Here is a 27,828-nt window from a genome sequence, read left to right on the forward strand (position 1 = left end):
CTCACGCCACACCTTCCCTCCCCCTTCCCTATGTAACCGATCCCCCCTCCTAAGTAAACCCACCCAAAAGGAAAAAATATCACGACACCAACGTCCTGTGCCCTTTGCCGCCACCCCCTCGTTCACTCAGCTGGCCTGCTACCCCCTTCCCCCAGCCTGTGTCTGGTGGGGCTAGGCAGACAAGGCTTCTTCCTGCTCCGCGGGCGGGCTGTACCCATCTGTTGGAGACAAGGTGCGTGAGGTCAGACCTTTGACATTGGTGGGACAAGCCGTACCCACGTGTCGTCTCCTGTACTCAGAGCGTCAGCTCTCCGGGGCAGGGCACGTCTCGCTGCTCTGTGTCTGCACAGCACCTGGCTCTGCGGAGTCCAGGGGCTATGCTCAGACAAACAATACCAGTGAGGAAGAATTTTTCCCCGCTGGCTTGGTATTCCATGCCTGTCCACCTGTTTCTTATGTCTCCTGCTGCTGCTGCCTTGGTCAACGCCAGGCTCCTGGCACTGGGGGGGACGCAGCCTCCCACGACACAGCCCCACTTCCCGCCTTCCCCCTAGCTGCGTCTGGCCACGCAGAGGCAGAGGCACTGAAGGAGGGAAACCCCGGCAGGTGAGCGCTTGTCTCCCTGCAGCACTTGGCCCTCTTCCTGCTCACACCCATGGAGCTGGCTTGAATGGCTGGGCAGCCCCTGCAGGCTGCCTCCCTCCATGAGGAGAAAAGGAGGGAAGATCTTTTCCCATGGTAAAAAAGAAAGAGTACTTGTGGCACCTTAGAGACTAACAAATTTATTTGAGCATAAGCTTTCATGAGCTACAGCTCACTTCATCTGATGCATTGGATAAGCTCACGAAAGCTTATGCTCAAATAAATTTGTTAGTCTCTAAGGTGCCACAAGTCCTCCTTTTCTTTTTTGTGAATACAGACTTACACGGCTGCTACTCTGTTCCCATGGTAAGGGACACAGTGGTAGTAGGAGCCAGTAGGTGACGCTATTGCACAAGTTATTTGACAAGTTGACAAGATTATTTTCTTCACTTGGGAGCTGTGAAGAATGCTGTAGTAGTTCTGCCATGTAATTTCTGGGGTGGGGTGGGGTGGGGCGTTATTGCAGGCAGCAGAAGAGTTCGCTCTCTGCTTTCATCTCTTTAACTAGAATTTATTTTGGGGAGCGAAGTTCCTTCCTGGGCACTGGCCACTGGTGCTCAGGCTGAGATTTGAGACAATGCAATTTGTGACTGCCTCTGTTCGAGGGCTGGTAAGTACAATGTAAATAAAACAAGTTTCACTGAAATATACCCAGACTTCACATCACAGAGTTCTCCTCCAACAGGAAGCTGACCTGCAACCCTCAAAAATCTACAACTACATGGCAGACGGGTGATGATATTGTTTCCTTCACTACTCTGTCGGGAATAGTCCTTACCGAGGGCTCTTTGAAACAAGACTGCACAAGGTACAGTAGAACCTCAAAGTTACGAACACCTCAGGAATGGAGGTTGTTCAGAACTCTGAAATGTTCGTAACTTTGAACAAAACTTTACGGTTGTTCTTTCAAAAGTTTACAACAGAACATTGACTTAATATAGCTTTAAAACTTTACTATGAAAAAGAAAAATGCTGCTTTCACTTTATTTTTTTTTTTCGTAGTTTACATTGAACACAGAAGTGTACTGTATTTGCTTTTTTTTTGGTCTCTGCTGCTGCCTGATTGTGTACTTCTGGCTCAAATGAGGTTGACTAGTCAGTTCATAACTCTGAGGTTCCACTGTATTAATATATGTACAATAGGACCAGTCCTTCACAGGCCAGCAGGTGGACTAGATAGCCCAAAGGGGCTTTTCAGTCTGTAGCTTTACTGAACTCTGAGTAGGAATTAGCCAGGTGTGTGCTAGGAGATTTTGTGGTCCAGAACATGAATCATTCAATCAACCCACCAGCCAGCATGTGCCCTGTAAATGGAGAGGAACGGGCACTTTGGTTGCAATAAGCACTAAGGTGATATTCAGCATTGCAAAGTGAAGACACAAGGGATTGGATGATTCTAACAGACAGGTTCCTACTAGACAATAGTACAGTCATAAACTCTCTTCTGTTGACCTAGTGCTGTCTACACTGGGGATTAGGTTGGCATAGCTACTTCTCTCACAGGTGTGAAAAATCTGCACCCCTGAGTTGTAGCTATGGCAATGTAAGTTCCCAGTGTAGACCAGCCTTCACCCAGGTAAACCAGCCCCACAAAACTTTTCCCTGGTTTCCCCCTCCCTCCTGCTCCTGACATCTATCTTTACAATAGTCCCGGGGAAGCAGTGTTGTGAATGGTGCCTAAAATGACTTGTTTAAAAAAAATGACAAAGCCCCAAATAATAGGCAGAGCAAAGAAGTAAGAAGAAATAGACTCAGCGCTGTCGCCATGGACCAGGACCCCATTGTGCTAGGTACAGTACAAACATATTTGTGGTCCATTCAGTGAAGAGGACAAAGACAAGGAAACAGAGCCAAGGTGGCGCCTTCAGCACATTGCCACTGCCTGCACTAGACCTGTTCTCTGTATAAATGACCAGAGGGTGCTATCTTTCAGCACCGTTAATGTGGCCACTTACACCAGCACAATATTAAAAACATTTAGATGGGGCAAGGCCTCTAGCATGGGTGATCCTACAATCCCACTGATAAAGAGAGTAATGAGGCAGGGACAGCCCCCACCCGCTGAGGATGCTGGGATTAAGAGGGTAGGGTGCAGGGCAGTGGGTGTATAAGAAAGGGGACATCCCCAGCCCACCTCCCCATCAGAAGAGGAGCCTGCAGTGCCCAGCTATCTCTGTATGAAAAGGATACTGCAGGGATTCTCAAACTGGGGGTCATGACCCCTCAGGGGGTCACAAGGTTATTACATGGGGGGTCGTGAGCTGTCAGCCTCCACTCCAAAACTCCGCTTCACCTCCAGCATTTATAATAGTATTAAATATAAAAAAATGTGTTTTTAATTTATAAAGGGGGTCGCACTCAGAGGCTTGCTGAGTGAAAGGGGTCATCAATACAAAAATTTGAGAACCACTGGGATACTGCATTAGTGAAACCAGGTGACCATTGTTTTCACCTCCTCAGCCACCTCTGATTAACTCACACACAGACACACACACCAGCAGCTGGCTGGGTATAAATTATCACTTCCCAGGCTGAGTTGTTTGGATGCGGGAAAGCAAGTCTGGCTCTGCTAGGAAGTAAGTTTTAACTCTTAACTTTAGCTGTCTAAAAGGCATTGCCTGAGTGGGGATGGCTGTTTTGTGCTCCTTGAAGGGTCTCATCTAGTTTTTGATTACAGTCTCCCTAGCAGCCGTGAGTGTTTTACAGTGTTATCTTGGGAGGTTGAGGGAGGAGAGGAGTGGTCCAAGTTGTGCTGTTTTCTTGGATGTACTCTGTAGGGGCTAGAATGGGAGCAGGAGAGGAAGAACTAGACTAAGTGCTTTCAAAGTCCTATTGGTATTGAGCCTCCTTGAGGCTGGCAGTGTTATTGACCTGAGCTGCTGGGGGAGGTGATGTTTTATCTAGGCCAGTGATTCTCAACCAGGGTACGCAGAGGTCTTCCAGAGGGTACATCAACTCGTCTAGATATTGGCCTAGTTTTACAACAGGCTATGTAAAGAGCATATGTTAAATAAGTGCAAACTAAAATTTCATGCAGACAATGACTCCTTTATACTGCTCTATATACTATACACTGAAATGTAAGTACAATATTTATATTCCAATTGATTTATTTTATAATTATATGGTAGCAATGAGAAAGTCAGCAATTTTTCAGTAATAGTGTGGTGACACTTTTTGTATTTTTATGTCTGATTTTTGTGAGCAAGTAGTTAACCAAGGTGAAACTTGGGGTATGCAAGACCAGTCAAGACTCCTGAAAGGGGTACAGCATTCCGGAAAGGTTGAGAGCAACTGGCCTAGGCTACGCATCTGTAGTAGCAAATCCTCAAGGATGCTTCTAGCAGATGACTAGATCAAGGTGGATGACGCTTTGTAACAAGGTTATTTAAGGTACCCAGAGCATGGGATGAGCCCTTACTGTGGCCTTCTAAATCATAAGAAACAATTAATTAGATTAGAAAGTCTCTGCAGGTTTAGAAGACAGTCTTTCAGTCTGCAAAGGACTAATCTTCTCCACACATGCCCTGGAGAAACAGCAGCTATGGGTTTTCCTGTTCTGCCTAAAAAATGGCCTCCTCCCCAGAAACGTTCCATCCACTTCTACTGACAATTGGATTTCTGATCATGGGAACTCATGCAAACTGTGACTTCCTCAGACTGTTTTTTGTAGGGAAAGCAATTTTTTTCTGGCCATAATGTTTCCTAGGGGAAACCCTATCACTTTCTGACCAGCTTTAACAATAATCCATGTCCTGGAGTTCTCCAAACTACTGGGAGATTATACTGTGGGATTTCCCCACTGTATTTTCCACCGAATGCATCCGATGAAGTGAGCTGTAGCTCACGAAAGCTTATGCTCAAATAAATTTGTTAGTCTCTAAGGTGCCACAAGTACTCCTTTTCTTTTTTGCGAATACAGACTAACACGGCTGCTACTCTGTAGACTGACAAAAGCACAGCTTTGTCAGTGCAAGTGGAATCTGGTGGTATAGCATAGCTCCTAGTGCAGACGTGACCTGAAGCTGTTCTCCTTTCCTCTTAACTTCAAAGCTGATCTGTTTAAAATGGCCAAATAACCTCTCCGTGCCAATGAAAGCTCTGTGCTCTTCTATGTCACCCAGGGGATGTGGAATAAAACTTTCCTCTAGACTTGCAGATGTGGGGTATCTTCATCTGATCACCTTTCCTTCCCTCCCCTCCTTGAGTATGGGGTGCCTTGCCTCTGTCTCTAGCGGCTAACCTCTTTTGTGGGGGAGTAGAAGTGCCTTCCAAGCAAACTGATTGTGTTTAGGGAAGAATTCCACACACATCTTCCACCCATCTAAACTGCCCACAATTTTGAACAACAGCAGTGTTGTCAGCTCTTATCATGACTTGTGATTTTTTTGGGTGGTGGTGGTTTTTTGGGGGAGGTTCTTTCTTAATATCTTTGCTCCTGGAGACCTGTGATTATGTGAGAGTATCAGTTTTTACTTTAAAAATAAATATAGTCAGTTTCTCGCCTTCATGCTTTTGAAAACATGAAGTGTGCCCTAATGGCTCAGCAATCAGAAGGCAAAGAGAAACCTGTAACTTACTATTTAAAATCTTTTATACTTTTTTGGGGAGGAGGGGCTGACTCATGATTTTTATGCTTGGGTGGCTATGCTGAGCAGAGGGGTGAGAAGGGGAGAACTAACTCTGCCCCCATACACCACTAGACTGCCACCCCAGAAAGCTTGCTAGACTGGGTCGAGAATGCGGGAATACAATGTTCAAAGGAAAATAATACAGTCCTCTTCCTAAAGGGCATTATGCTCCCAGAGAGTCACAGCTTGGGTTGGTTTGAACCCCTCAGTCCTAGTTCATCTGAACACTCAGTGTTTAATGATATGGTTCCACTTTTGTGTCACTCCTTTAGTTTCTTGGGCCTTGTTTCTATAGTTTTTTTTAACTCTGCTGGAACTGGGATATCTTTTTCATAGAAAACAACTATGAGTGGACAAGAGCAGTGCCTGCCTTTTCCAGTAGCTCTGATATGGCCTATGAACCAGCATACTCAACATCTGGCCTCTGAGGGGTTAGTGACATGGCTGAACTAATACCAAAGTCTCATTTTGTGGGGATTCTTAAATCACTCCACCAACCCCCCATGCTATGAGCTCCTATTCATGTTGGTAGTTGTGTTAGTGATAGGGGCAGATGCAACCACAACTACTTCCTGTTCCTGTAGGCTCACATGATAATACAATATCATCCCTATAGCTAAGAGCACTTGGTTAGCTCACTTGCTGGTGCACTTGACTCTGGCCAGCTGGTCACAGAAAAGGACTTTTTCCATTAGTAAATAGGCTGTTTAAGCAGAGGCACCCAACTTTGTGAACTCTTCCTTTCAAAGAAGGGTTAAGTGGAGGTAGTCATCCCATGTCAGGGCATCTCAAATGCATAGGGAGAGAATAGATTAGTCTGTTAATAAAACAAATAAGAATCTGCCCATTGAGTATTAGGGGAGTTAGTTTATGCTACTATGAATGTTTAACTTGAATATTGAAGCAGGAGACACTGAGGGACTTATCAAAATCCTTTGCTTTTATTAAATGTGAGATTGCAAGAACTGAGAAATCAAAGCAGTTCAGGAGAGTAGGTAGTCCCCTTCTTCAAGAGCCCTCAAGCACCGGTTTGCTTGGAGCAGCAGGAGTGATTAGCAACTTTTAAATTGCCTGGGACCTTTGTCCTTATCAGAACACAAGGTCAGATGGGCTCCAGAATAGTCCCTGTGCATGCCCTTAGCATACAAAGTATTAATTGGTTTGCAGCCTTTCAGTAAGGTGCCAACACTCCTGAGAGGCTTCACCTCTATCCTGCTCGAAGCATCCCCTGTTTGAGAAGGGGTTGGGGGTGCCCTATTCATTAACATTAATAATCCAGTAGCACCTAGAGGCTAGGCACTGTGCAAACATAGTAAATGACACCCCCTTCCCTTGAGGGAGCTCTCAGGCACCTCTTCCTCAACCCACCATCTGCAGTGAACAAACACCAGGTGACATCTAAAAAAGGGATTTATTTTAAAAACACAATGGTCTATTTAAAATGGAGGTAAAGGGCAGCTTAGCAGGAGTCCCTGAGTTGGGTGCTGCTGCAGGGAATGCTGCTCTGATGGGCACTTGGCTCTGGCTGGGAGAGAACTCCTCATTACACTGAAGTCGTAGGAGCACACCCGCTGGCCCTAGTGAACAGCAAGAACCCTATTTGTCCACTGGAGTCAGTACTGGATGTACCGTTTCTTGGGTGGGAGGTGCTCACTCCAAGCAGTGTCTCCAGGCTGCTTGGCAGCCAGGATGAGGGTGGAAATGGAGGCCATGGCCCTCTTGCAGTTGCTCTTGCAGTTGCTCTTGGGGTGCTGCTCCAAGCCACTGCCTTCTGCTCCCCAGAGGCCATGCTGCGGGTGGGCAGCCTCATCTGCTTCCCTGACGGTCGACACGTTCTCTGTCTGGGCATGAGCCGCCCGAGTGCTCCTGCAAGAGCCTCGTCTCCAGGGCCAGGGGGTGAATTGCCGGTAGAAAGATTCCACCTCAGAAATGTCGGCGGGCTCCGTCATTGCCATGGCATCTACCAGGTGACTGTACTCCAGTGGGACCGGGCTTCTCACACCCTCCTCCAGTGCGTGGGAGGCTGATCTTCTTTTCCATACCTCTACGTGCATCTTCCTATTGGGGGGTAACAGCCGCGGCCTCTTCCTCAGAGAGGTGCCCAGCAGCAAGTCTGAAGCACAGATTTGGAGGAGCTCCTCCTCAGATTCCCCTTCCCAAGCCAAGGGCAGGCCTGCCAGCTCCTCGTAGAAAGGACCTGGATCTTTGTCACAGGGTCGTATTCCAGCTGGAGTTCTGGGTGTGTCCCCGGAGCAGCCCCCAGGTGCCACAAAGGACACAGGGGTGGAGCCTGAGTGGTCCAGTGCAGTCACCACTGCCAGGAAGTAAAGGGCACTGTTACCAGGGCGGCAGCTGGGATGCAGCAGAGCCCCCCTGAAAGAGAAGGGTACAGGCTCGGCCCCAGGCCACTGTCTCTGGGTCGGAATGCTGCCGGGGGACGGGCAGTTTGGCACTTGCGGAGAGATAGGGCAAGGCTGGAGTTTCAGCTTTTCATTCCAAGCTTGTAGGAACTTCTCCCTGCAGGACCTGGGCCCGTCTAGCCCACTCCTCCAGCACCCAGCTTTCTCAACCTGCATGGCAGCTGTGCCCGGGGCAGTGGGGTCTCTGAGAGGTAAAGGGTGAGAAGAGAGCAGTTAATCACTCTGAGGAGGGGTGTGGGGTTTTGGGCAATCCCTTTGGAACCTTCTCCCCCTGCTCTCTGATCACTTCCCAGGAATAGCCAGGCTGTTGCCAGGAGACTGCAGGTTCTAGAACAAATGCTTCAGCAGGCAGCTCTTGGCCCAGGCCCTGACATCTGTAGCTGGATCAAGCAGAGGTGGTGGCCCCTCCAATGTCATAAGCACTGTGATGTCATTGCTATCTCCAATGGCTGCTCCATGTGCCCTGCTAGAGTAATTCTGCCTGACTGAATAGCACAGGCTGCTATTTACATAGAAATGGTCACTAGCCAATGCCACAGCTGTGAATTCTCCAACCATAAGCTCTCTAAGGTAGCTGCACTATATTTGAAGAGGCAACTTCTACTAGTTACTGATGGCTCTCTTCATTGAAGGATAAAACTCCTGGCTGTGCCTTTCATAGAGGTTCATTCAAAGGAGCCCTGAGGTGTTTGGGCATCTAATTCCCATTGAATTTTAGTGGGAACTGAACAATTAAACTCCCAGCCTATATCACTGCAGTGATAAGGTCTCTCGCTGCCAGGTACCTCGACTGTGCAGATACCCAAGCTTCAAGGGAAGGAGCATGATCTAGTGCTTGGAGCAGGGGCTGCTGCTTCTATTCTCAGCTCTACCACTGAGTCAGTCGTACTCTGTGCCTTAGTTTCTCCTTCTGGAAAATGTGGATACTACTTTGCTCACAGTAGTTGGGACCAATTAGTATTAACACAGCACACTGTGAGTCTTGGGGAAAAGTCTGCAATATACTAATTGCCAAGTATTATCCTACCTGGCTATGCTGTGGATAGATAGCACTTTCTTGATAAAACAGGTCTTACAGTGTATTTTTCATTGAACTGAAAAATTAGACAAGAAAGACTTCAGTTCCTTCTGCCCTTATGTCCCCAAGCCCATTAGCCTCCCCTGGGAATTTTCAGGTGCCCTGCTCATAATTATTCTAATCTTATTTTACGGAATTTAACTGAACATTATTCATAGAGAACTTTGCTGCATCCCTATGGATTAGAGGGGCCACTACTCATGGGAGAACAGGCTTGGTGTATAGGCACATACTTAATTGCCTGGGATACAGACCTAGTAACTGCCTCTTGCATGCACAGGCTGATCGTAAAGTTGATGGGAATATTTCCACTGACTCTAACAAGATTTAGATCTGACCCATAGTCCATTGTTCCCAGTTATGGAAAGAACTCTCCAAATGTGAGCTTTTATGATCAAAGGGGAACAGAGACTGCTCCCTTTCCAGGGTCAGACCGGAAGCTCTGGGGATTAGTAGTGGGAGAGTCTAAGCTGGGCCCGAGTGTAGTCCAGAGGGGACTTGAGACACTTTCAGCTAAGACCCTAATAAAGCAAAGCACAGTCCTGCAGTTCAGTGTAACACAATCTTCCTCCAAAAACTCCATGCAATGCTTCAGCCCAGCCATCCGCCCCTCTGGTCAACCTCTGGGCAGGAGCAATGAGGGGCCAGCTTCCAAAGTTCCACTGCAACAGAATCACCCCAGCCCCATTGAGCTACAGACAATTAGGCAACAAAGCGCTCCTGAAATATTAAAGGAGTCTGTTTTCAAAGGTGTGTTGCTTAATTGTTTTGGTTTCCTTTTGCAGTCATGAATACTTTATCTGACCTCCTCAGGTTTCCTCTGGGATGATACCTCTTGGATACCTTAAAAAGGCAAAAAGAAAAGGAGTACTTGTGGCACCTTAGAGACTAACAAATTTATTAGAGCATAAGCTTTCGTGAGCTACAGCTCACTTCATCGGGTGCATCCGATGAAGTGAGCTGTAGCTCACGAAAGCTTATGCTCTAATAAATTTGTTAGTCTCTAAGGTGCCACAAGTACTCCTTTTCTTTTTGTGAATACAGACTAACACGGCTGCTACTCTGAAACCTGTCCTTAAAAAGGCAGTGAGGAGGGGAAGGAGAGAGAGGCCTTATCAGCTTGGAGCACAGAGAGTCTGATGGTCTGGAAGGCCATTTGCTAAGGAAAGTAGGGAATCTGGAATTTTCCTGCAAAATGTGGCTTCCTTTTAAAATATTCCTCCTCCACCCCCAGCCTTCCACCTGCTGCAGGTGTTTCCCGTTGCTCCCTAGGCTTTACTGAGCCACAGATTATCCATTCTGATATGGCTCTTCCTGCCATCCTCCCAAAGAAAAGGGTCTGTAAAGCCAGAAGATCTGATTTTCTTGGTATAGGAATCCCTGGTTGGTGAACAGCTGGCAAAGGAAATCTACTCCCCATCTCCCATATACACAGCCCATACAGGCATTGGGTGGAAAAGGGTTGCCTGTGGTTGAAGTGTCTCTATGCTTTGGTCATTCCTGGTTGCTGGAATGTCCCCTTGGGGCCATAGGCAGCTGGCCCTAAATCAGAATAGTCCTGAGGCTGCTCTAACTTACACATGGGCCAAAAAAGAAAAGGAGTAGTTGTGGCACCTTAGAGACTAACAAATTTATTTGAGCATAAGCTTTATGCATCCGATGAAGTGAGCTGTAGCTCACGAAAGCTTATGCTCAAATAAATTTGTTAGTCTCTAAGGTGCCACAAGTACTCCTTTTCTTTTTTGCGAATACAGACTAACACGGCTGCTACTCTGAAACATGGGCCAAACTGGCCCCAAAATTCGGGAGCTTCTAAAAGCGGCATGAAGCTCTCTTTGCCCTTCCCCAGCAGGGCCTGCACTGAGCACAGCTGGCTATATGCCAGAACTAGGCTTCCTGTTTTTAATTCTTCTTCTTCTTCACCCTTACAACCCATTGGCTGGGTTTGGTGGCACTTTGGCCAGTCCGGGGGCAAAAAACAAAACCGAGAATAAGACCAGAGTAAAATGTTTTTAAAATTGCCTGCACTTGTTGGCTGTGTGTCATTCACAGCTCTTTGGAGCCAAAGGTTCTATGTGGGGACAGTGGTGCTGAGGAGTGTAGATCCCACTAGTGGGCTCCAAAGCAGATCAAGCAGCTGGCCGATGCTCTGAGAATGCCTTACGAATGAGTCCCTGAGCAGCTAAAGGGAGTTACAGAGCCCCATGTGAAGTTCCGATCTGGCGGGGCCATTTGACTAGGTTCTTGGCTAATAACCTTACTTAGTGCTTGACAGAGGTGGCGGTATTCTCATCCTCACTGAAGAAGTCAGGAAACTGAGGCACAGCGAGGTGAAATGACTTGCCCAAGAACACACAGTAAATCAGTGGTAGGGCTAGGACCTGAACTCAGGTCTTCTGCCTCAGTGATCTGGCACCTATCTAGCTGCTCAGGGAGGATTGCTTTGCTTGGTTTTGGGTAGGCTCTCCTTTAGTGCTCATGGGGATGTTAGTCAGACTTGCACACACACCCTTTTTATTTAAAGGAGTACTTGTGGCACCTTAGAGACTAACAAATTTATTTGAGCATAAGCTTTCATGAGCTACAGCTCACTTCATCGATGCATTCGGTGGAAAATACAGTGGGGAGATTTATAGATACACACAGAGAACATGAAACAATGGGTTTTATCATACACACTGTAAGGAGAGTGATCACTTAAGATGAGCCATCACCAGCAGGAGGTGGGGGAAGGAAGAAAACCTTTCATGGTGACAAGCAAGGTCGGCCATTTCCAGTAGTTCCAGAATGTCTGAGGAACAGTGCGGGGGGGGGGGGGATATAACATGGGGAAATAGTTTTACTTTGTGTAATGACTCATCCACTCCCAGTCTCTATTCAAGCCTAAGTTAATTGTATCCAGTTTGCAAATTAATTCCAATTCAGCAGTCTCTCGCTGGAGTCTGTTTTTGGAAGTTTTTTTGTTGAAGGATAGCCGCTCTCAGGTCTGTAATCGAGTGACCGGAGAGACTGAAGTGTTCTCCCACTGGTTTTTGAATGTTATTCTTGACGTCTGATTTGTGTCCATTTATTCTTTTACGTAGAGACTGTCCAGTTTGACCAACGTACATGGCAGAGGGGCATTGCTGGCACATGATGGCATATATCACATTGGTAGATGCGCAGGTGAACGAGCCTCTGATAGTGTGGCTGATGTGATTAGGCCCTATGATGGTGTCCCCTGAATAGATATGTGGACAGAGTTGGCAATGGGCTTTGTTGCAAGGATAGGTTCCTGGGTTAGTGTTTCTGTTGTGTAGTGTGTGGTTGCTGGTGAGTATTTGCTTCAGGTTGGGGGGCTGTCTGTAAGCAAGGACTGGCCTATCTCCCAAGATCTGTGAGAGTGATGGATCATCCTTCAGGATAGGTTGTAGATCCTTGATGATGCATTGGAGAGGCTTTAATTGGGGGCTGAAGGTAATGGCTTGTGGCATCATTACACAAAGTAAAACTATTTCCCCATGTTATTTCTCCCCCCCACTGTTCCTCAGACATTCTTCTTAACTGCTGGAAATGGCCCATCTTGCTTGTCACCATGAAAGGTTTTCCTCCTCTCCCCCTCCTCCCCCCGCTGGTGATGGCTCATCTTAAGTGATCACTCTCCTTACAGTGTGTATGATAAAACCCATTGTTTCATGTTCTCTCTGTGTGTGTATATAAATCTCCCCACTGTATTTTCCACCGACTGCATCCGATGAAGTGAGCTGTAGCTCACGAAAGCTTATGCTCAAATAAATTTGTTAGTCTCTAAGGTGCCACAAGTACTCCTTTTCTTTTTGCGAATACAGACTAACACTGCTGCTACTCTGAAACCTTTTTATTTATGAACAGACGACAGTGTCAGGAACGCGGGGAAAACAACATGTAAGGGTTAAACTTGGGCAACAAATCCACTGACTAAATTGCTCAGGACACAGCAAAGCCTTTGATAAGAGAATAAACCTTCTAAGCAAGCCCATTCACAACCCAGCTCCTCATGCAAAAGCTAATCACATAGTCTGACTGCCATGGAAAGTCCCAAAGGAAGGCATTAGGCTCCAGCTGTTACTAACAAAGGGCATATGGAGCTACTTTCCTGTTAGAAAAAGCCTAAACAGCTGGATTTCCAAAGGAAGCTGTTGTTCCTCATCAGGATTTGAAACCTCAGAGAAGCAGCCTGGGCTGTTTTGTAGAGCTAATTAGGGATCCATGCTCCAGATGACTCTGATCATCCTGTACTTTAAAAAAACGATACCTGGCCAGGGTCGGGAGGAGGAGGAGGAAATCAGTTATAAATAACAAATGAATTAAATAAGGTCATGAAATAGTTAATTTACCTGTTGTTCTACAGCCCCTTTCTTTGTGAGCTAATGAGGAGAGTAACATCCAGTGGCAGAAGAAGTTAGGAAAAGTAAGGGTTTTTTTTTTTTTTTTTTAAGCTGTCCAGCTCTGCATCCAGTTTTTGCTCTTCAACGGCAGAGACCACAGTGTATGGTAGCAAGCAAGGGGCTTCTCTTGGCAGGAGATAGGAAAACAGGCCCCACCCAAAACACAAATAGCTGTGGTTAAGCATCCAACATCTTATCTTAACAGTGCTAATCACGTTTAGGGTTAAAACCACTTATTCCCTTGCCTGTCGGCCCCACCTAAGCTATCTTGTCTAATCAGGAGGGAGGCTTCTGGACAGGGCTGGGGCTGGGGACTTTGCCTTAAAGGGCCAGGCTAGTGTTGTCCTTAGAGGAGCCCTCTGCTCTGGGCATGCTAACCAGAAAGAGCACAGCAGCTAGTTTGCAATCTGACTGTTACTTAGTGTACAGAGAGGAATGGCATGCAGCATGTGGTCTAGGCTGCACAATCCCAATGCAAAAAAAAAAAAAAATCACCCCTGGGAAATCTGGGAAGGCAAAGCTCATTACACGGAGCATTTGGGAATGGAAAGGGGATTTACTCACTTGAAGGCTCCCTCTACTGGGAGGGACCCTTGTTTAGCAGTGAAATTCTCCTCTTGGGAGATCTGTATTCAAGGAAAGTGAGGCAAGGCTTAACTGAAAAGCTACTGGGGGAGGATTTGGTGCTTCTGTATGTGTCGCAAGCGTGTGTGGTGTGGTGGGTGCAAGCCTCTCCGGTACATCACTGCTGCTGTACCTCACTCCTGTCCTGATCAGAAACCCGATGGCATTGCTGTCGTCCTCCTCAGCTGGGACTCCAGCCAGACCACAGCTGGATGAGGGGAAAGAGAATGGAGCAGAGGTCACCAAACCCTGTGTCCACCTGGGTCCTGAGATGAAACTGAATTCTAATAAAAAGAAAAGGAGTACTTGTGGCACCTTAGAGACTAACAAATTTATTAGAGCATCCGATGAAGTGAGCTGTAGCTCACGAAAGCTTATGCTCTAATAAATTCGTTAGTCTCTAAGATGCCACAAGTACTCCTTTTCTTTTTGCGACTACAGACTAACATGGCTGCTACTCTGAAACCTGAATTCTAATGGCAGAGAAGTCAGAGACCAGGGCACTCCGCCCCCTTCACTAGCTAGAGCAATGCATGGGATGGCATCAATATTGCTCAGCTTGGGAGCCTCTGAGCTTGTAGCTGCTGCGACTCTGAGCTGATCTGCTCTTTCAGACTCTGGAGCTGCACCTGCTACACCTGGTCTGATGCTGGCTCTGGCTCAAGTGAAGTCCCTCATCTCCTCTTTCCCAAGCCCCTCCTAACCAGCTGGTGCCACTGTTGGTTGAAAAGTTCAAGGGTGCCATGAGGAAGTTTGAATTATTGATGCCAGCTTCTGTCCATACGCCCATAATCGCTCATTGCCTAGGCATAGCTCAGCCAGGCTCGGTATTAGAGTTCACTGCTGGGCAGGCTTGCAAGGACTCGGCTGGAGTACAGGCAAGCAATAGGGTACTTAAAGCCTTACCATATATTTGAATGTGGCCTGTCAGCTGCTGAGCTCTTAACTGGGATCAGGAAGAACAAGATGGGTGAGTCGGGAAATTGACTGTATAGATAGTGATAAGCAAGGAGCTTGCTCAACTGTTCCAGGTAAATGAAAACGTAAACTACTAATGTATAACTTTCAAGTGTTTCAGTTTAAGATGAATGGCTGCACGGTGACTCCTATGGGCTGCCTTGGGCTGGTTAGGGTGAAACAGGTCCAAAGTGGTATGTAGAAGAAAAATTAGACTTGTAACTTATTTGTAACACTTTGCCTGTCTCAGAAATACTGTAAGAGTGTGATGTGTCTGCTCTTCTCTCTGTCTTCAAGTTACTCCCATATTCTTAATAATATCTGGGTTCTTCCTTCTCAGATGAGATGAACATTTCCCCTTTCTTCCAGTGCAGATGGGAAAATTGGAACAGTTTTGTTGCCCTGTAATTGATTAGAGCATGTTTGTGTAGTTAGGTGAAGTGAGCAACTGATGGGTAGGGCATTGCAGCTACCACAGTATCGCAAAAAGAAAAGGAGTACTTGTGGTATCTTAGAGACTAACAAATTTATTTGAGCGTACGCTTTCGTGAGCTACAGCTCACTTCATCGGATACATTACAGTATCAGAGTCAAGTGGATGGTCTAGGTGGCTAAAGAAAGCAACTTTGATTCTTAGGGAGTAGCTTGATATAGCCAATAATGTGTTTGTGTTACAGATACGCCTGAATTGAAACCCTGCCTCTGAATAGTCTTGAACTATGAGATTGTTCAAACTCAGAACTGGAATCCAAATTCTGGAAACAATCCCTGTCTTTATAATGAGCTGAACCAAATTCCTGGGTCCAAGTGCTCCTGACTTTCGAGGTCTTCTTAATCTTCATCTAGATCCAAGTGTGATGGCATTGGGGCATCTATAGTATGTGCTGGATCTTATTTGCCTTCTAAACACTATCCAACTTAGCAATAATGTACAAACCCAATTATCTCTAGTGCACAGAAATGATTTACAGTTTGTGTAGATGTGATACACACTTTACAATAAGAACGCATAAGACCAGAATACTAACATCTATCCCCATCTATGGATTTAGGGCCCAATCCTGCTGCCACTAAGAGCAGTGGTCAAAACTCCAGTTCACTTGCAGGTTAAAGATTTGAATTAGGCCATAAATATCAGAACGTGGAAAACAAGGTAAATGGAAGTGGGGGGAATGTGAGTGTTAACAAGAGCCCTAACAGCCCAGGGAATGAAAAGGTGAGTGTTAAAAGAGAGGGGTATGGTAAGTGGGTTTAGTGACAGGACATTGAATCTATATTGTGGTGCGTTTCAGAGTAGCAGCCGTGTTAGTCTGTATTCGCAAAAAGAAAAGGAGTACTTGTGGCACCTTAGAGACTAGCAAATTTATTAGAGCATAAGCTTTCATGAGCTACAGCTCACTTCATCAGATGCATTTGGTGGAAATGTAGCTCACGAAAGCTTATGTTCTAATAAATTTGTTAGTCTCTAAGGTGCCACAAGTACTCCTTTTCTTTTTATATTGTGGTGCATATGTGCTAAGTGTTGTTTTTTATGGCTAATGGCATGCATAGACTACCTGAAAAATCAGGTTTAAAGGAAATACTAAAGGCACTGGTTGATTGTTTCTACCCTTCAGGGCATGCACTGTTGTCTATATATAACCCACTTTCCCCCTATTTAATAAGGTTGCCTTCTGCTGGACAACAGTTTGTACAAGGTCAGAGTTGGGACCTAGGGGAAAATCACTTCCCCAAATGTGGGGATTTGTTTTGCAGTGAAGGAGAGAGCTGAGTAGTGGAGTGCAAAAAGCACACACAATCAAACCATGTACTCTAGCTTTCATGAGCATTTCTGAAGCAGATAATTCTCAAGTGCAATTTTACAGCCCTCTTGTCCTTAACAATGCTTAGGGGCAGATTTTGATCAGCTGTTCTTTAGTGTGAGATCCTTTAAATCTGTGCAGCAATCCATGCTTTGGGTTTGTCTACACTTAAAACGCTGCAGTGGTGCAGCAGCTGCGTAGTGCTTTAATGAAGATGCTTCCTACGCCAACAGGAGGGGTTCTTCCGTCAGCGCAGGTAATCCATGTCCCTGAAAGGAGGTAGCTAATTCTCCCACCTAGCACAGTCTACACCACGGGTTAGGTCGCTTTAATTGCATCGGTCAAGGGAGTGGATTTTTCACACCCCTAAGCAACATAGTTATACTGACCTAATTTCCTAGTATAGACCAGGCCTTAGTTGCCCAGGCTAGATTCTCCAAAGGGTTGGACTATATTGTGGACTGTATTTTTAAATACCTCTGAGGACCCTTAGACAAATTTCAGGCCCGGTCTACACCTAAAATTTAGGTTGATCTGGCTCCGTCAATCAAGAGTTTGAAAAATTCACACCCCTGAGAGACGCAGTTAAGCCAACATATGCCCAGGTATAGACACCACTAGGTCGATGGAAGAATTCTTCAGTCAATCCAGCTACCACCTCTTGAGGGGGTAAATTTACTACTGACAGAAAGACGCCTTCTGTTGCTGTAGCAAGTGTCTACAGTGTGGAGCTACACTGTGAGTAAGGCTGCAAGTCTTTCATGGAGGTGACGGAAGTCACGGATTCCGTGACTTTCTGGGACCTCCGGCACTTCTGCAGCTGCAGTGGCTGGTGCGGCTGACCCAAGCATTGCTCAGGCAGCCCCAGGCAGCTGGTCCCGGGCGCTGCCCTGAGCAGCAGTCCGGGAGCAGTAGCAGTGCCCCGGGCCGCCCTTGCCTGGAGCAGTAGCAGAGCCCTGGGCGACCCCCAACCCAGGAGCAGTGGTGGAGCTCTGGGCCACTCCCCCCACAGGAGCAGCAGAATCTGCTGGAGCATCCCCTCCCCACCAGCACCTAAGATTTAGTTAGGGGTATTTTTAGTAAAAGTCATGGACAGGTCACTGGTCATGACTTTTTATTTATTGCCTATGACTTGTCCATGACTTTTACTAAAAATACGCATGATTAAATCGTAGCCTTAACTAAAAAGAAAAGGCAGACTTGTGGCACCTTCGAGACTAACAAATTTATTTGAGCATGCATCCGATGAAGTGAGCTGTAGCTCACGAAAGCTTATGCTCAAATAAATTTGTTAGTCTCTAAGGTGCCACAAATCGGCCTTTTCTTTTTGTGGATATAGGCTAACACAAGCTGCCTTAGCTAATTTAATTATAATCCCCATTTCCCTCTTCCCCACCATAGGTTTTCTGGTAGCCCCAAAGATTAAAAATGATGAGCTCGGTGCTGACTCATCTTGTTTTGCCAACTCTTCCCCACGTTCCTGCCCTGGTGTGAGCGCAGGCCCTGAATGAGATGGAAAAAGCAACAAAGCATTGGTTGGAACTCCGTGAGCTTGCAAAGTCTGTACAGCTCCTTGCGACTGCCATCCCAGGTGTGTTAGAAGCACAGGTTACACTGACTCATCCCAAGCATTCTTCTTCGCGTATGCACACGGTGAGGCAGGTGGCACGTGACCTGGATTCATCACCGAATTTGATCCGCTGGTTCAGGCTTTTAGCTCAAGTCTGGCTGAACCAGTACCATCCTGTACGTTTCCTTTCTGGCAAAGAAAGGAAACTACTGGAACAATGCTGCCTCTGTATTGAGTGCAGCTAGTCTTCCTAACTCTATCCTACAGTGACGTGCCTTGGGAGTTACCCCAAAGCCCCTGCTTCCTGCAAAAATATTGGGTATTATGGGTTAGGTGCTTCAGCGTCTCGGAATGCAATGGTACAGCCATGGCTGCCAGGTGCATTTGTGTGTGGAAATAGCAAAAACAAGTGCTGCTCTGTGGGACCTAAGGATAAATGAGACAACCAGCTGTTCATGTCCTTGATTTCCCAGCAATGCACTTGATGCAGAGCAGCGGTTCGCAACCTGGGACCCAATCAGCATGCAGCTGCAGCACATGTGACATCCTCAGGGCCATCCAGGTAGTGTGTGTGTGTGTGTGTGTGTATATATATATATATATTGTGTGGATGCAGGCCACACAACACACAGAGAGTTGCAAATGTGGCCCACGATGATTAGTAGGTTGAGAACCACTGATGTAGAGGCTCCCTAGACAATCCATGCAAGCTCTTAGCAAATAGTTCTGTGGGACTTGGTTGAAGCTGGGGCTTAACTCCAGACTCCTCCTGACTCATAAGTCTTTGTTGTCTAGAAGTTTGCAGGAAACTTATCAGCAGAAGTTTCCCTTCCCCCTGCACAAATCTAGGGAGCCATTAAAGACTATTTCTGAGAACAAAGAGGGAGGAGGCTGAGGGAGGCCAGGGGAGAGAAGAGAAGAGAGAGAAAAATGTATATGACCGTCTCCATCTGCTGATTGCTGGATTGTTCTGCACACATCATGCCCTACTGCTTTATGTATCTAGTTTTAAATGTCCCAAGCAATGGGGCTGTTTGGAGACAATGCCAACGCCTGGTAGATCTCACTGCTAAACATTTTCTCTGATATTCACCCTCAATTTTCCCTTCCTCCATTCTACAAGGTTCTTCCTAGTTTTGTCCTTAGTTACCTGAATGGTTTTTGGTCTTATCTGGCTGCCTTGGATTGTTTAGCATTTGGAGAATTAAAACCAGGCTCAGCCATTAGCACCTCCTTAAGACAAATGGGCAGGAGGAAATTAATAGGGCTGGAGTCTGGAGCCCAGGTGATATTTCCCTCTGTTTGGCAACAGCAGATTGAAATGGAGAGTATAAAGGGTCTTCATAACTGAAAAGGGGAGAGATGAGATTCTCCAGCAGACAGGGAGTCGGGGCAAATCCACATATTAATTTACATCCTTTATTTCAGGTCTGTGATTGGGGAAAAATAAAGAGCTAACCTTATTCCTGAGAATGCTGGCCTTTCCCCAGACTACCAGCTAAAAAAGTGCTTAGATTTGTGGATAGATGCTTCTGGTCTCTAAAGGCATGATGTTTTCTTCTGGTTTCATGGTGAAATATGGGCCACCTGATCCTGAGAGGTGCTGAGCATTTGATGCTGGGAGAGGTGCATCATTCAGGATCAGACCTATTGTCATTAAAGCAAAGATTGAGAGTGAAAGCTCTGCTGACTCAGGCCAGATCTACACTTAAGACTTTTACCGGTAAAGCTATGTTGATTAGGGTTGTGATTTTTTGGGCTGAGGGTTGGTTTTTGCTACACAACTACGCTGGCAGAAGCCCTAGTTTAGACATAGTTATACTGTCATAAAAGTGCTTCTGCTTCTTAAATTGTCCCAAGTGACATAGCTATATTGGTTAGGGGGGTGATTCGCCTGCCCCAGTAAAGTTATAATGGTACAACCACTAATACAGGTGCAGGTTTCAGAGTAGCATCCGATGAAGTGAGCTGTAGCTCACAAAAGCTTATGCTCTAATAAATTTGTTAGTCACTAAGGTGCCACAAGTACTCCTTTTCTTTTTGCTAATACAGGTGCAGTTATTCTGAAATAAAGATACCTCATATCAGTATAACTTGGTTCAGGTCTAAACTAGAAATTCTTGCTGGGATAGAAGTGTCACTGGGGATGGGGGAGAGGTGTGTTGGGGTTGGTTTTTTTTTTTTGTGTGCAATTTCTATACCAGCTAAAGCCCTAGTGTAGATGCAGCTATACCAGCCAGGCTGTACTTTTACCGCTATCAATTGTTTTGCTCGTGGGAGACAGCTTTACAATAGTGGTACAAAGCACAGCTTTACTGGTATAGCTGCATCCACACCAGGAGTACTTTGCTGGCATAATATATTGGTATTCCTGTACTGGAAAGGTGCTTCTAATGTAGACATAGCCTTAATTTTGCTCAAGGAACTTCTATAAGGGTAGGTCTATACTATGGGGCTAAGTCGACCTAAGTTATGCAACTCCAGTTACGTGAATAACATAGTTGGAGTCGACGTACCTTAGGTTGACTTATTGCGGTGTCTACACCGCGGTGGGTCGATGGGAGAAACTCTCCCGTCGACTTGCCTTATGCTTCTAGTTCTGGTGGATGAGAGAGAGATTGGCAGTCAATTTAGTGGGTCTAATGAAGACCTGCTAAATCAATCCCTGGTGGATCGATCGCTGCACGTCAATTCCCCAAGTAAGTGGAGACAAGCCCTAAGATGCGTCTACACTAGAAGGCCTATGTGTGTATTAGGCATACTAGATCTTGAAGCTGAAAATTGTTGTAGTTGTCTATAAGTGATGAGGTTCAGGAAAATCAGAGGAGGATTAATGAGAAAACCAAATAGAGGATACACTGAGTGATTTAAACTGGTACATGGCAGTCACAACTAAGGCCCCTCAGCATTATAGATATGGTTCTTCAATCTTAGATGTGTGAGTTAATCCTGTAGAAGTCACATGATTATGGTTATGCAGGATCCAGCCTCTTTGCTTGCCTATTTGTATCAGCAGCAGTTGCAAAGTTGTACAGTAGAAACAGTGTGTTTCTTTTTGTAGGTGAACTTCAATAAACGATGATGCACTTCTGAATACTGGTGTAATGGCACCCTCCAGATCTAAGACTCAGGACAAAGCTGCCAGGGCAAAGAAAGCTGGTAAGGAGAGAGCTGCTGGCTATGAGAAAAAGAACCCTCCTGAGGATTCCATGGTCCAAGGTGGGAGACTGAGGAAAGAAAAGAGCATTGCTCAAGCTACATCTGAAAAACCCTCTTCTGAAAAAGAGACAATTCCTTTAGTTATATCTGTACAGAACATGTCGAGCCAGAGGGAGGCAAGGATTAAGGGAGGCAAAGAGTATGGCCACAAAAAGCAAGCCAAAGGGGAGAGAACCTCCAAGGGCAAAGACAAAAGAGAATTTGGTTCTGGTGGAAAGCATGGAGAACAATTAATGTCCAAGGAGAAGAAAAAAGTAAGGGGCTCCAAGCAACAGGATCTGAGAGGCCCGGGAAGCAAGGTCAGTGTTTGCAATGAGGTAAAGGCCACTGAAGACTGCAAGAAACATACTTTTAAAAGGAAGCACAGGGAGCACCTGAGTGTGAGTGAAATGGCCATTGAGATTGAGTCTGTAAAGCCCTTCACAGTGGGAAGTACTGAGGGCTCCTCTCAAAAACACGAGTCTCCTCAGACTGATGGCCGTGTCAGTGCTGGGAAAAAATACAATAAGAAGCATGTCTCCAAAGCAACGACCATCAGAAAGTCAGGTTCCCAGCTCCAGGGCAGTCTGGAGCTCAGATCTAAGACAATGAAGTGTGAGGGTAGGAGTGATGGACAGAAGAAGAAACAAGTTAGAAAATCAGCCAGGACTATTTCCAGTGTAAGTGAGGAAGGAAAGAGCCTGGAAAGCTCAGATGATGGGTCTTGTTTTGGCTCGAGAGATGAAGCTAGTTGTAGCCAAGCAAGAAGAAAGAGAGAGACTAGTGATGACAACACCCAAATCAGTGAAGACATGAGAAGCTCTTTGGAAGAACTCTCTATTGAGGAAAAAGCTACACAGGAAAATTGGCTTCCGTCCAAAGGAAAAGGCTGCCGAGAGTCTCATGATGGAAGCAACAAAGCAACCGGGGAAAGTGAAAGAGAACAGGAGATGACAGACAACAGGCAAGAATCTGAAGATGAAGAAACTGTCTCAGAAGAGTCTGAGGTAGATGGGAAAATGAAGGAGCAGGATAAAGTCTCTAAGCAAAGAAAATCTACTCTAAGCGATAGCAGTGAGGAAGATTATAGTGCAGGGGCTTCAGAGGATGAAGTCAAAAGCTCAGTGAAGGGAGAAAATGAGAGTGATGAAGAAGAACAGGAAAACCTGTTGGAAAAAGACAACAGTGAAGAAATGTCTGAAGATGAGCAAGCTAAATCTGAAAGCGAGCAGGATGAAGAGGATGGTGTTGAAGAAATAGATGACAACAAGCGAGAGAGACCAAGAAGGAAACTGCTGCCTAGCACTGTCAAAGCAAAGCTCCTTAACATGGGCTTGAGCAAAGGCCCTCCGGGAAACAGCTGGGAAGGGAATATGAATGGCAGCGGCAGGATGGCGAGAGATGGCTCTGCGTGGCCCACACAGCAAATGCCAAAAAAGAAATCCCAGAAGCCTGAGATAATAAAGCAAGGTGAAGAGTTAAAACACATATATCAGGATAGTTCATCCTCAGACAGCGGCAAAAGGGTGGATTCGGTGGTTGTGCTTGCAAAGAAGTGCAGTCCTCTCACTTTGCAATCCCAGATTCTCCTGAATCTGAAAAACAATCATAAAGTTGCCCAGGCCAAACTGTTGGCAAGAAGTAAACAGAGTCCTCTCCAGAAGGCAGCAGAAACTAGCTCTGATCTGGAGAAGGTTCAAAAGGTCCCTTCTAAAAAAAGTGCCACAAAAACGTATAAGGCACTTAGGGATTCCAGTATAGCTAAGGATCTTGGAGAACCAAGAGTAAGTCTCTCCAATGTTTCAAGCTCCTCCTCTAGTACTAAAAACCTAGCTGTTGATAAGCAGCATCTTGACAAGAGAGAGAAGATTGGGAAAGTAATTGGAAACGTCAAACATGCTTCGTGTCAGACTCTATCAGTAAGAGAAGAGATAGTGGTTGAAGAGGCACCCACTGAAAAAGAGCAAGTGCTGAAGCAAAAGGGCATCCAGTCCCTGCACACCCTTTCGGCATTTAGAAAAGTAACCAGCTGGCTCAGCCAAAAACCTCCCAAGAAAGCAAGCCTGAAAGATCGTTTTCTGAGGGCGATGCGTGCAGTTGGTATCTCAGGCTGGCTTCTGAAGAAGTTTGGGAAGAGGAGCAGCAAGCCATCTGGATTCAGAAGAAGAATGGCGATCAGGATTGTTAGCACCACTGGACTAATCAATAAACAGGGCGGAGCCTCCCCTGGCCCAATGGGAGAACAGAGAAAGAGGGAGTTGAGTAGCAAAAGCTCTTCTCAGCCATTGCTAGAATGGAATCATCCTCATACAAAGGTGGCAGAGGAGCTGGAAGAAGCCCATTTGGCTTCATGCGATTCTCCCCGTAATGAAACTAACTCTTCTCTGCAATTGCTAAATCTGGACGGACCTGCTAAGGAGAAGAACATTATCACTGATGCCAAATTTGCCATTGTGTTCCCCAGGGTCCATCACATGGTGAAGACAAGAGGAGTTTCTTCCGGGAATAGTGAATCACAGCCGCAGTCAACAGATGTATCTAGCAGAAAAGCAGTGATATCTGTGCATCCGGGCTGCAAGTTCAAATATGACCTCTCGAAGGAGCAAACCTGTCAGAGGATCAGTCAAGGGCTTCCCCACAACGATGAAATTGATCCATCAATGCCAGGTGATCCAAGTCAAGCAAAATGCCTTGCAACCCATTACAGAGTGACTAGGCTTTTGAGCTCCTCATCCCAAGGGATAAAGATGCCCGAGGGGAAAGATGTATCCAAGTCCCAGTTCCTCGCAAAGGGGCAAAGAGGGCAGTCACCATACCAGGCCACTAAACCCGCCCTCTTCCCAGAGGCAGCTGTAAACTATCGGTATGAGCAGGGCTTCCTTCCACAGGAGGAAGGAGAGGGCTCAGAGGATTTGATGGCCTCTTACTTTGAGGGAGATGTTGACAAAGAGGCTGCAAATCTTATCCAACATGCTGGATCTGAAGCCCCAGCCCAGATGCACTGGACTCAGCGGCGAACTCTGGAGTGTGATCCTACGGCATGGCTGAACTCTGAAATGCTGCTCCCGCGACTCACCATTGAGAACCTCAGCAAATGGGCCATGTATAAGGACCAGGATCTAGTCAAGACCCACAGGCCGAAGACATTGGGAGAAAGGTGGGAGGCAGAAGATGTCACTGAGGATATTCTTGAGATGGACGTGACATGGAAACAGGTATATTCTGCATTAGGCATATAAGCTTTAGGGTGCTGTCAACCTGCACACAATTCATAGCCATTTCTCCAATACATTTCAGGTGTACCTGGATGAAAACCACTCGGTGGAGCTTGAGGAGGTTGAAGATCTGTCCAGACTGGAGTAAGCATGTCAGTGATGTTCTGTGTATAGCAGGAAGTGGCTGGGGCTTATTTATTACCCATCAAAGACACTGTTGGCTCAGCAGCAGAAGGCGAACTGTAGAACATCAGCTATAACTCTAAAAAATGGGGTGGCTTCAGTGCTCATGACCGTGAGGACAGATGGCCATTTAAACCAGAGAAAGGGCTGAATTGTCAAATTTAGGCCCAGGCCTGCAATGGAGTGGGTGGGGAATTGAGTTGGTGTAAGGGGAATCACAGCAGTATTGTGCAATCCCTCCCCAAACTCCTCCGTGCATAGGCAGAGTACACATTGCTCGCCGCATCTTCAGGGAGGAACGCCAGAGAAAGAGGGGTTCGTAATGGCAATCAGACCCCCTTGGAGGTGCAGACAGGGAACCCCACCTACACTGTAAGAAGCACCCTGTCCTGAAATGGGTTTTCAAGGATCAGTCCATTTACAGATTGGGAAATTGAGGCCCAGAGAGCTGAAGTGACTTTCCTAATACCAGGCCAAGAGCAAATGATAGAAGAAGGAATAGATCTCCTTGCTCTAACTCCTAGACCATTATCTGGTAAAATATCTGGAAACAAAGAGCGCACTGTTCTTGTGTGATGTACGTGGTGGAAAAGGAGAATCTGTGGGATGAGACACAGAGTGTGTATCTAATGGCCTAATCCTACTCGCACTGAAATCAGTGGCAAACCTCCTATTGACCAGCTGCAGCAGGCTCAGGCTCTCTGACACGTCTTGTATCACTGGGATTGTTACTCTAGCTGACACAGGAACGCCCATGAGAGTTGCCCACACAGGCCCTGGCAAGCTTTAGCACTGCTAAAACCAGTAGTAACTGATGAAATCCACATGGTTGTGTAGCAGAATTAAGACCGATATCCTCTAGGTTGCAGACAGCAGGGGCTAGCCCAATTGCGCAGACATGGACAAATCAGACAGTCCATCCAGGCAGTGTGTTCTCTCTCTCTCTCTCTCTCTCTCATACACACACCCACGTGCAACCCTGAGTCCAGGGGTGGGTGATCAGGGCAGTCACCTTGGGTGCCTACTTCTGGGGCCACCAAATGGGGGTGGGTTATTTTTTTTCTTTGTTTGTTCATCTGTTCAGGGTTGCTGAAAACATTTTCCACCCTGGGTAACAAAACAGCTTGGGCTGGCCCTGCTTGTGCCTGCCATATTCTGGGCCTACCGTATAAAATCAATGGATGCTACGTCTGTTCCCCATCTTGCAGCATCCCTCCGATGATCAACAGATTATAATACATGAGTGAGGTTTGTGGATGAAGTTGGCTGACTGCTCGTGTCTTGTGTTTCTAGGGAGGTCTGTGAGAGCTCAGTCCTTCTGTGTCTGAAGAAGAGATTCCATCGCAATTTCATTTACGTATGGCTGCTAGGTTTTTCAGTTCTTATTCATGTGGGACAAGGAATCTGAGGGTGGGGTTTCCGTTGCCCCATCCAGCCCTAGCAGGGTACAGTCCACAGGGTCCCAACATTTCCCAGTAGTGATGAGATGCTGGCACCACGGGAGTTTCACCTGCTGTATTTGTCCAGCATGGGACACCTCTCTCGCTCCTCATGTAGCCCCAGATCCCCCTCCCCAAACCTCACAAAACAGTTGTTACCTCCTCCCACTATGGTCAGCATGGCCAGTCTCAAAGTCAGCCTCTAGCGGAGGACACAGAGGGACGCTAGACTGTCCCTCTTCCCACAACCAGCGCAGGATACAACTGAGGCACCAAATGCACCTAGGTAATGGATTCTATCACAGCAGCTCCCCCATAGCTGCATGGTCATTGTTAACCCCTGTACCAATTGCCATCAGTCTACACACACCCAACAGAAAACCTGAGGGGTGTGTGTGTGTGTGTGTGTGTTTCTGCTCTATGCAATCCAGACGGGAGCGCAGAGAGAATGTGGTTGTGGTTAGATAAGTGACTAGGTCAAACTGGCACAACAGATCTACTCCTTGTATGTCTTTCACACAAGACATATCTGTTCACTTTTCTGGCAAAGATAAGACCTTACTCTTGTTAGCCTATCACAGCCAGTGCAGCTACAGGAAGGAAAGTGACCTGGAGTCTGCTCTGCTTTGCCCATCAGCAGCACAACTGAGGGCTGTGATGGCAGAATCTTTACAGCTGCTGTGGAGGCAGAAGCCATCTGGGTTTGGTGGTCCCCCAGTGGGGAGTCTGGAAGGCTGAAGCTAGAGAAACCATCTCACTGGTAAATGAAGCCAATAAGTGGACAGAGAAAAGGTGTGGAACCCAACAGTGTTTGCAGGGTAGTTACTCCTTACCTCTGCAATCTCACCCCACTGTGCTTTGGTATTGTAACCTATTTGGCGCAGGCATTTACCCACTGCTCTAAGACCCCTTGAATGGCCAGGCATAATGGGGTGAGCGAGGATGATCATTGCCTTGAACCCAGAACTGGGGCAATGTGAAATGTTTGTGATGCAGTCTGGAAAGCCTTGAGTTTCCCTTGATTTTGAGTGTTCTTTGAACACCTGGCTCCAGTTTCAGGCTTGGCTAAGTTAGGAGGGAACACCCATCCCTCTCATCCCTTGAATGCCAAATGGGATTTATGGTTTTGGCTTCAAACTATGCAGAACGTGTTGGCTTTGGCCAAGTTTCACTTTGATCCTGAAAGTCCAAATGGAGCTCAAAGGAAGTGTGTGTATGTGAAGAACAGGCCCCCCAAATGAACTAAGCCCCTTTGCAAGTCAAAACAAATTAGCTCTGCCCAGAATGACTTTGGCTTCCAGAAGTTTAAATCAGATCCTTTAATGTTGCTTTAAAGCTGATTTAATTTTTGTTTTGGTTATGCAATATATACTTGAGGCCTTCCCAGTTAATTCCAGATCCCATAGAATCATAGAATATTAGGGTTGGAAGAGACCTCAGGAGGTCATCTAGTCCAATCCCCTGCTCAAAGCAGGACTAACCCCAACTAAATCATCCCAGCCAGGGCTTTGTCATGCCGGGCCTTAAAAACCATCCAGAAATCTCTAATCATCCAGTGGATATAACAAAACCAAACTCTATTTTTCCCCCTTCTAGACCTACATTGGGCAAATCTTGGTCTCTGTGAATCCTTTCAAGCCCCTCAATCTCCACTTGGCAGAGG

At 46.4% G+C, this 27,828-nt stretch overlaps 2 protein-coding genes across 3 annotated transcripts; one reads left to right on the top strand and one right to left on the bottom strand.

Moving 5' to 3' along the window:
• Nucleotides 1-1,120: 1,120 nt before the first annotated feature.
• LOC122456730 (DNA ligase 1-like) lies at nucleotides 1,121-27,828 on the top strand. 2 transcript variants are annotated; one of them, XR_006275753.1, is made up of 5 exons: nucleotides 1,121-1,450; nucleotides 21,192-24,543; nucleotides 24,626-24,695; nucleotides 26,020-26,083; nucleotides 27,762-27,828. XR_006275753.1 is itself a non-coding variant. In XM_043497527.1 (4 exons), exons 2-4 carry the CDS (start codon nucleotides 21,235-21,237, stop codon nucleotides 25,960-25,962), a joined length of 3,399 nt encoding a protein of 1,132 aa, XP_043353462.1. In that variant the 5' UTR covers nucleotides 1,121-1,450; nucleotides 21,192-21,234; the 3' UTR covers nucleotides 25,963-26,040. The 2 variants fall into 2 exon arrangements, 1 of the variants encoding a protein (XP_043353462.1); XM_043497527.1 differs by lacking the exon at nucleotides 27,762-27,828 and having other exon boundaries at nucleotides 24,626-24,687; nucleotides 25,935-26,040.
• LOC119843125 lies at nucleotides 6,666-13,442 on the bottom strand. Its single transcript, XM_038372043.2, has 2 exons — nucleotides 13,127-13,442; nucleotides 6,666-7,877 (listed from the first exon to the last, which is right to left on the bottom strand). Exon 2 carries the CDS (start codon nucleotides 7,847-7,849, stop codon nucleotides 6,887-6,889), a length of 963 nt encoding a protein of 320 aa, XP_038227971.1. The 5' UTR covers nucleotides 7,850-7,877; nucleotides 13,127-13,442; the 3' UTR covers nucleotides 6,666-6,886.

The sequence above is a fragment of the Dermochelys coriacea genome, chromosome 14 (assembly GCF_009764565.3).
Source record: "Dermochelys coriacea isolate rDerCor1 chromosome 14, rDerCor1.pri.v4, whole genome shotgun sequence".
Taxonomy (NCBI): Eukaryota; Metazoa; Chordata; order Testudines; family Dermochelyidae; genus Dermochelys; species Dermochelys coriacea.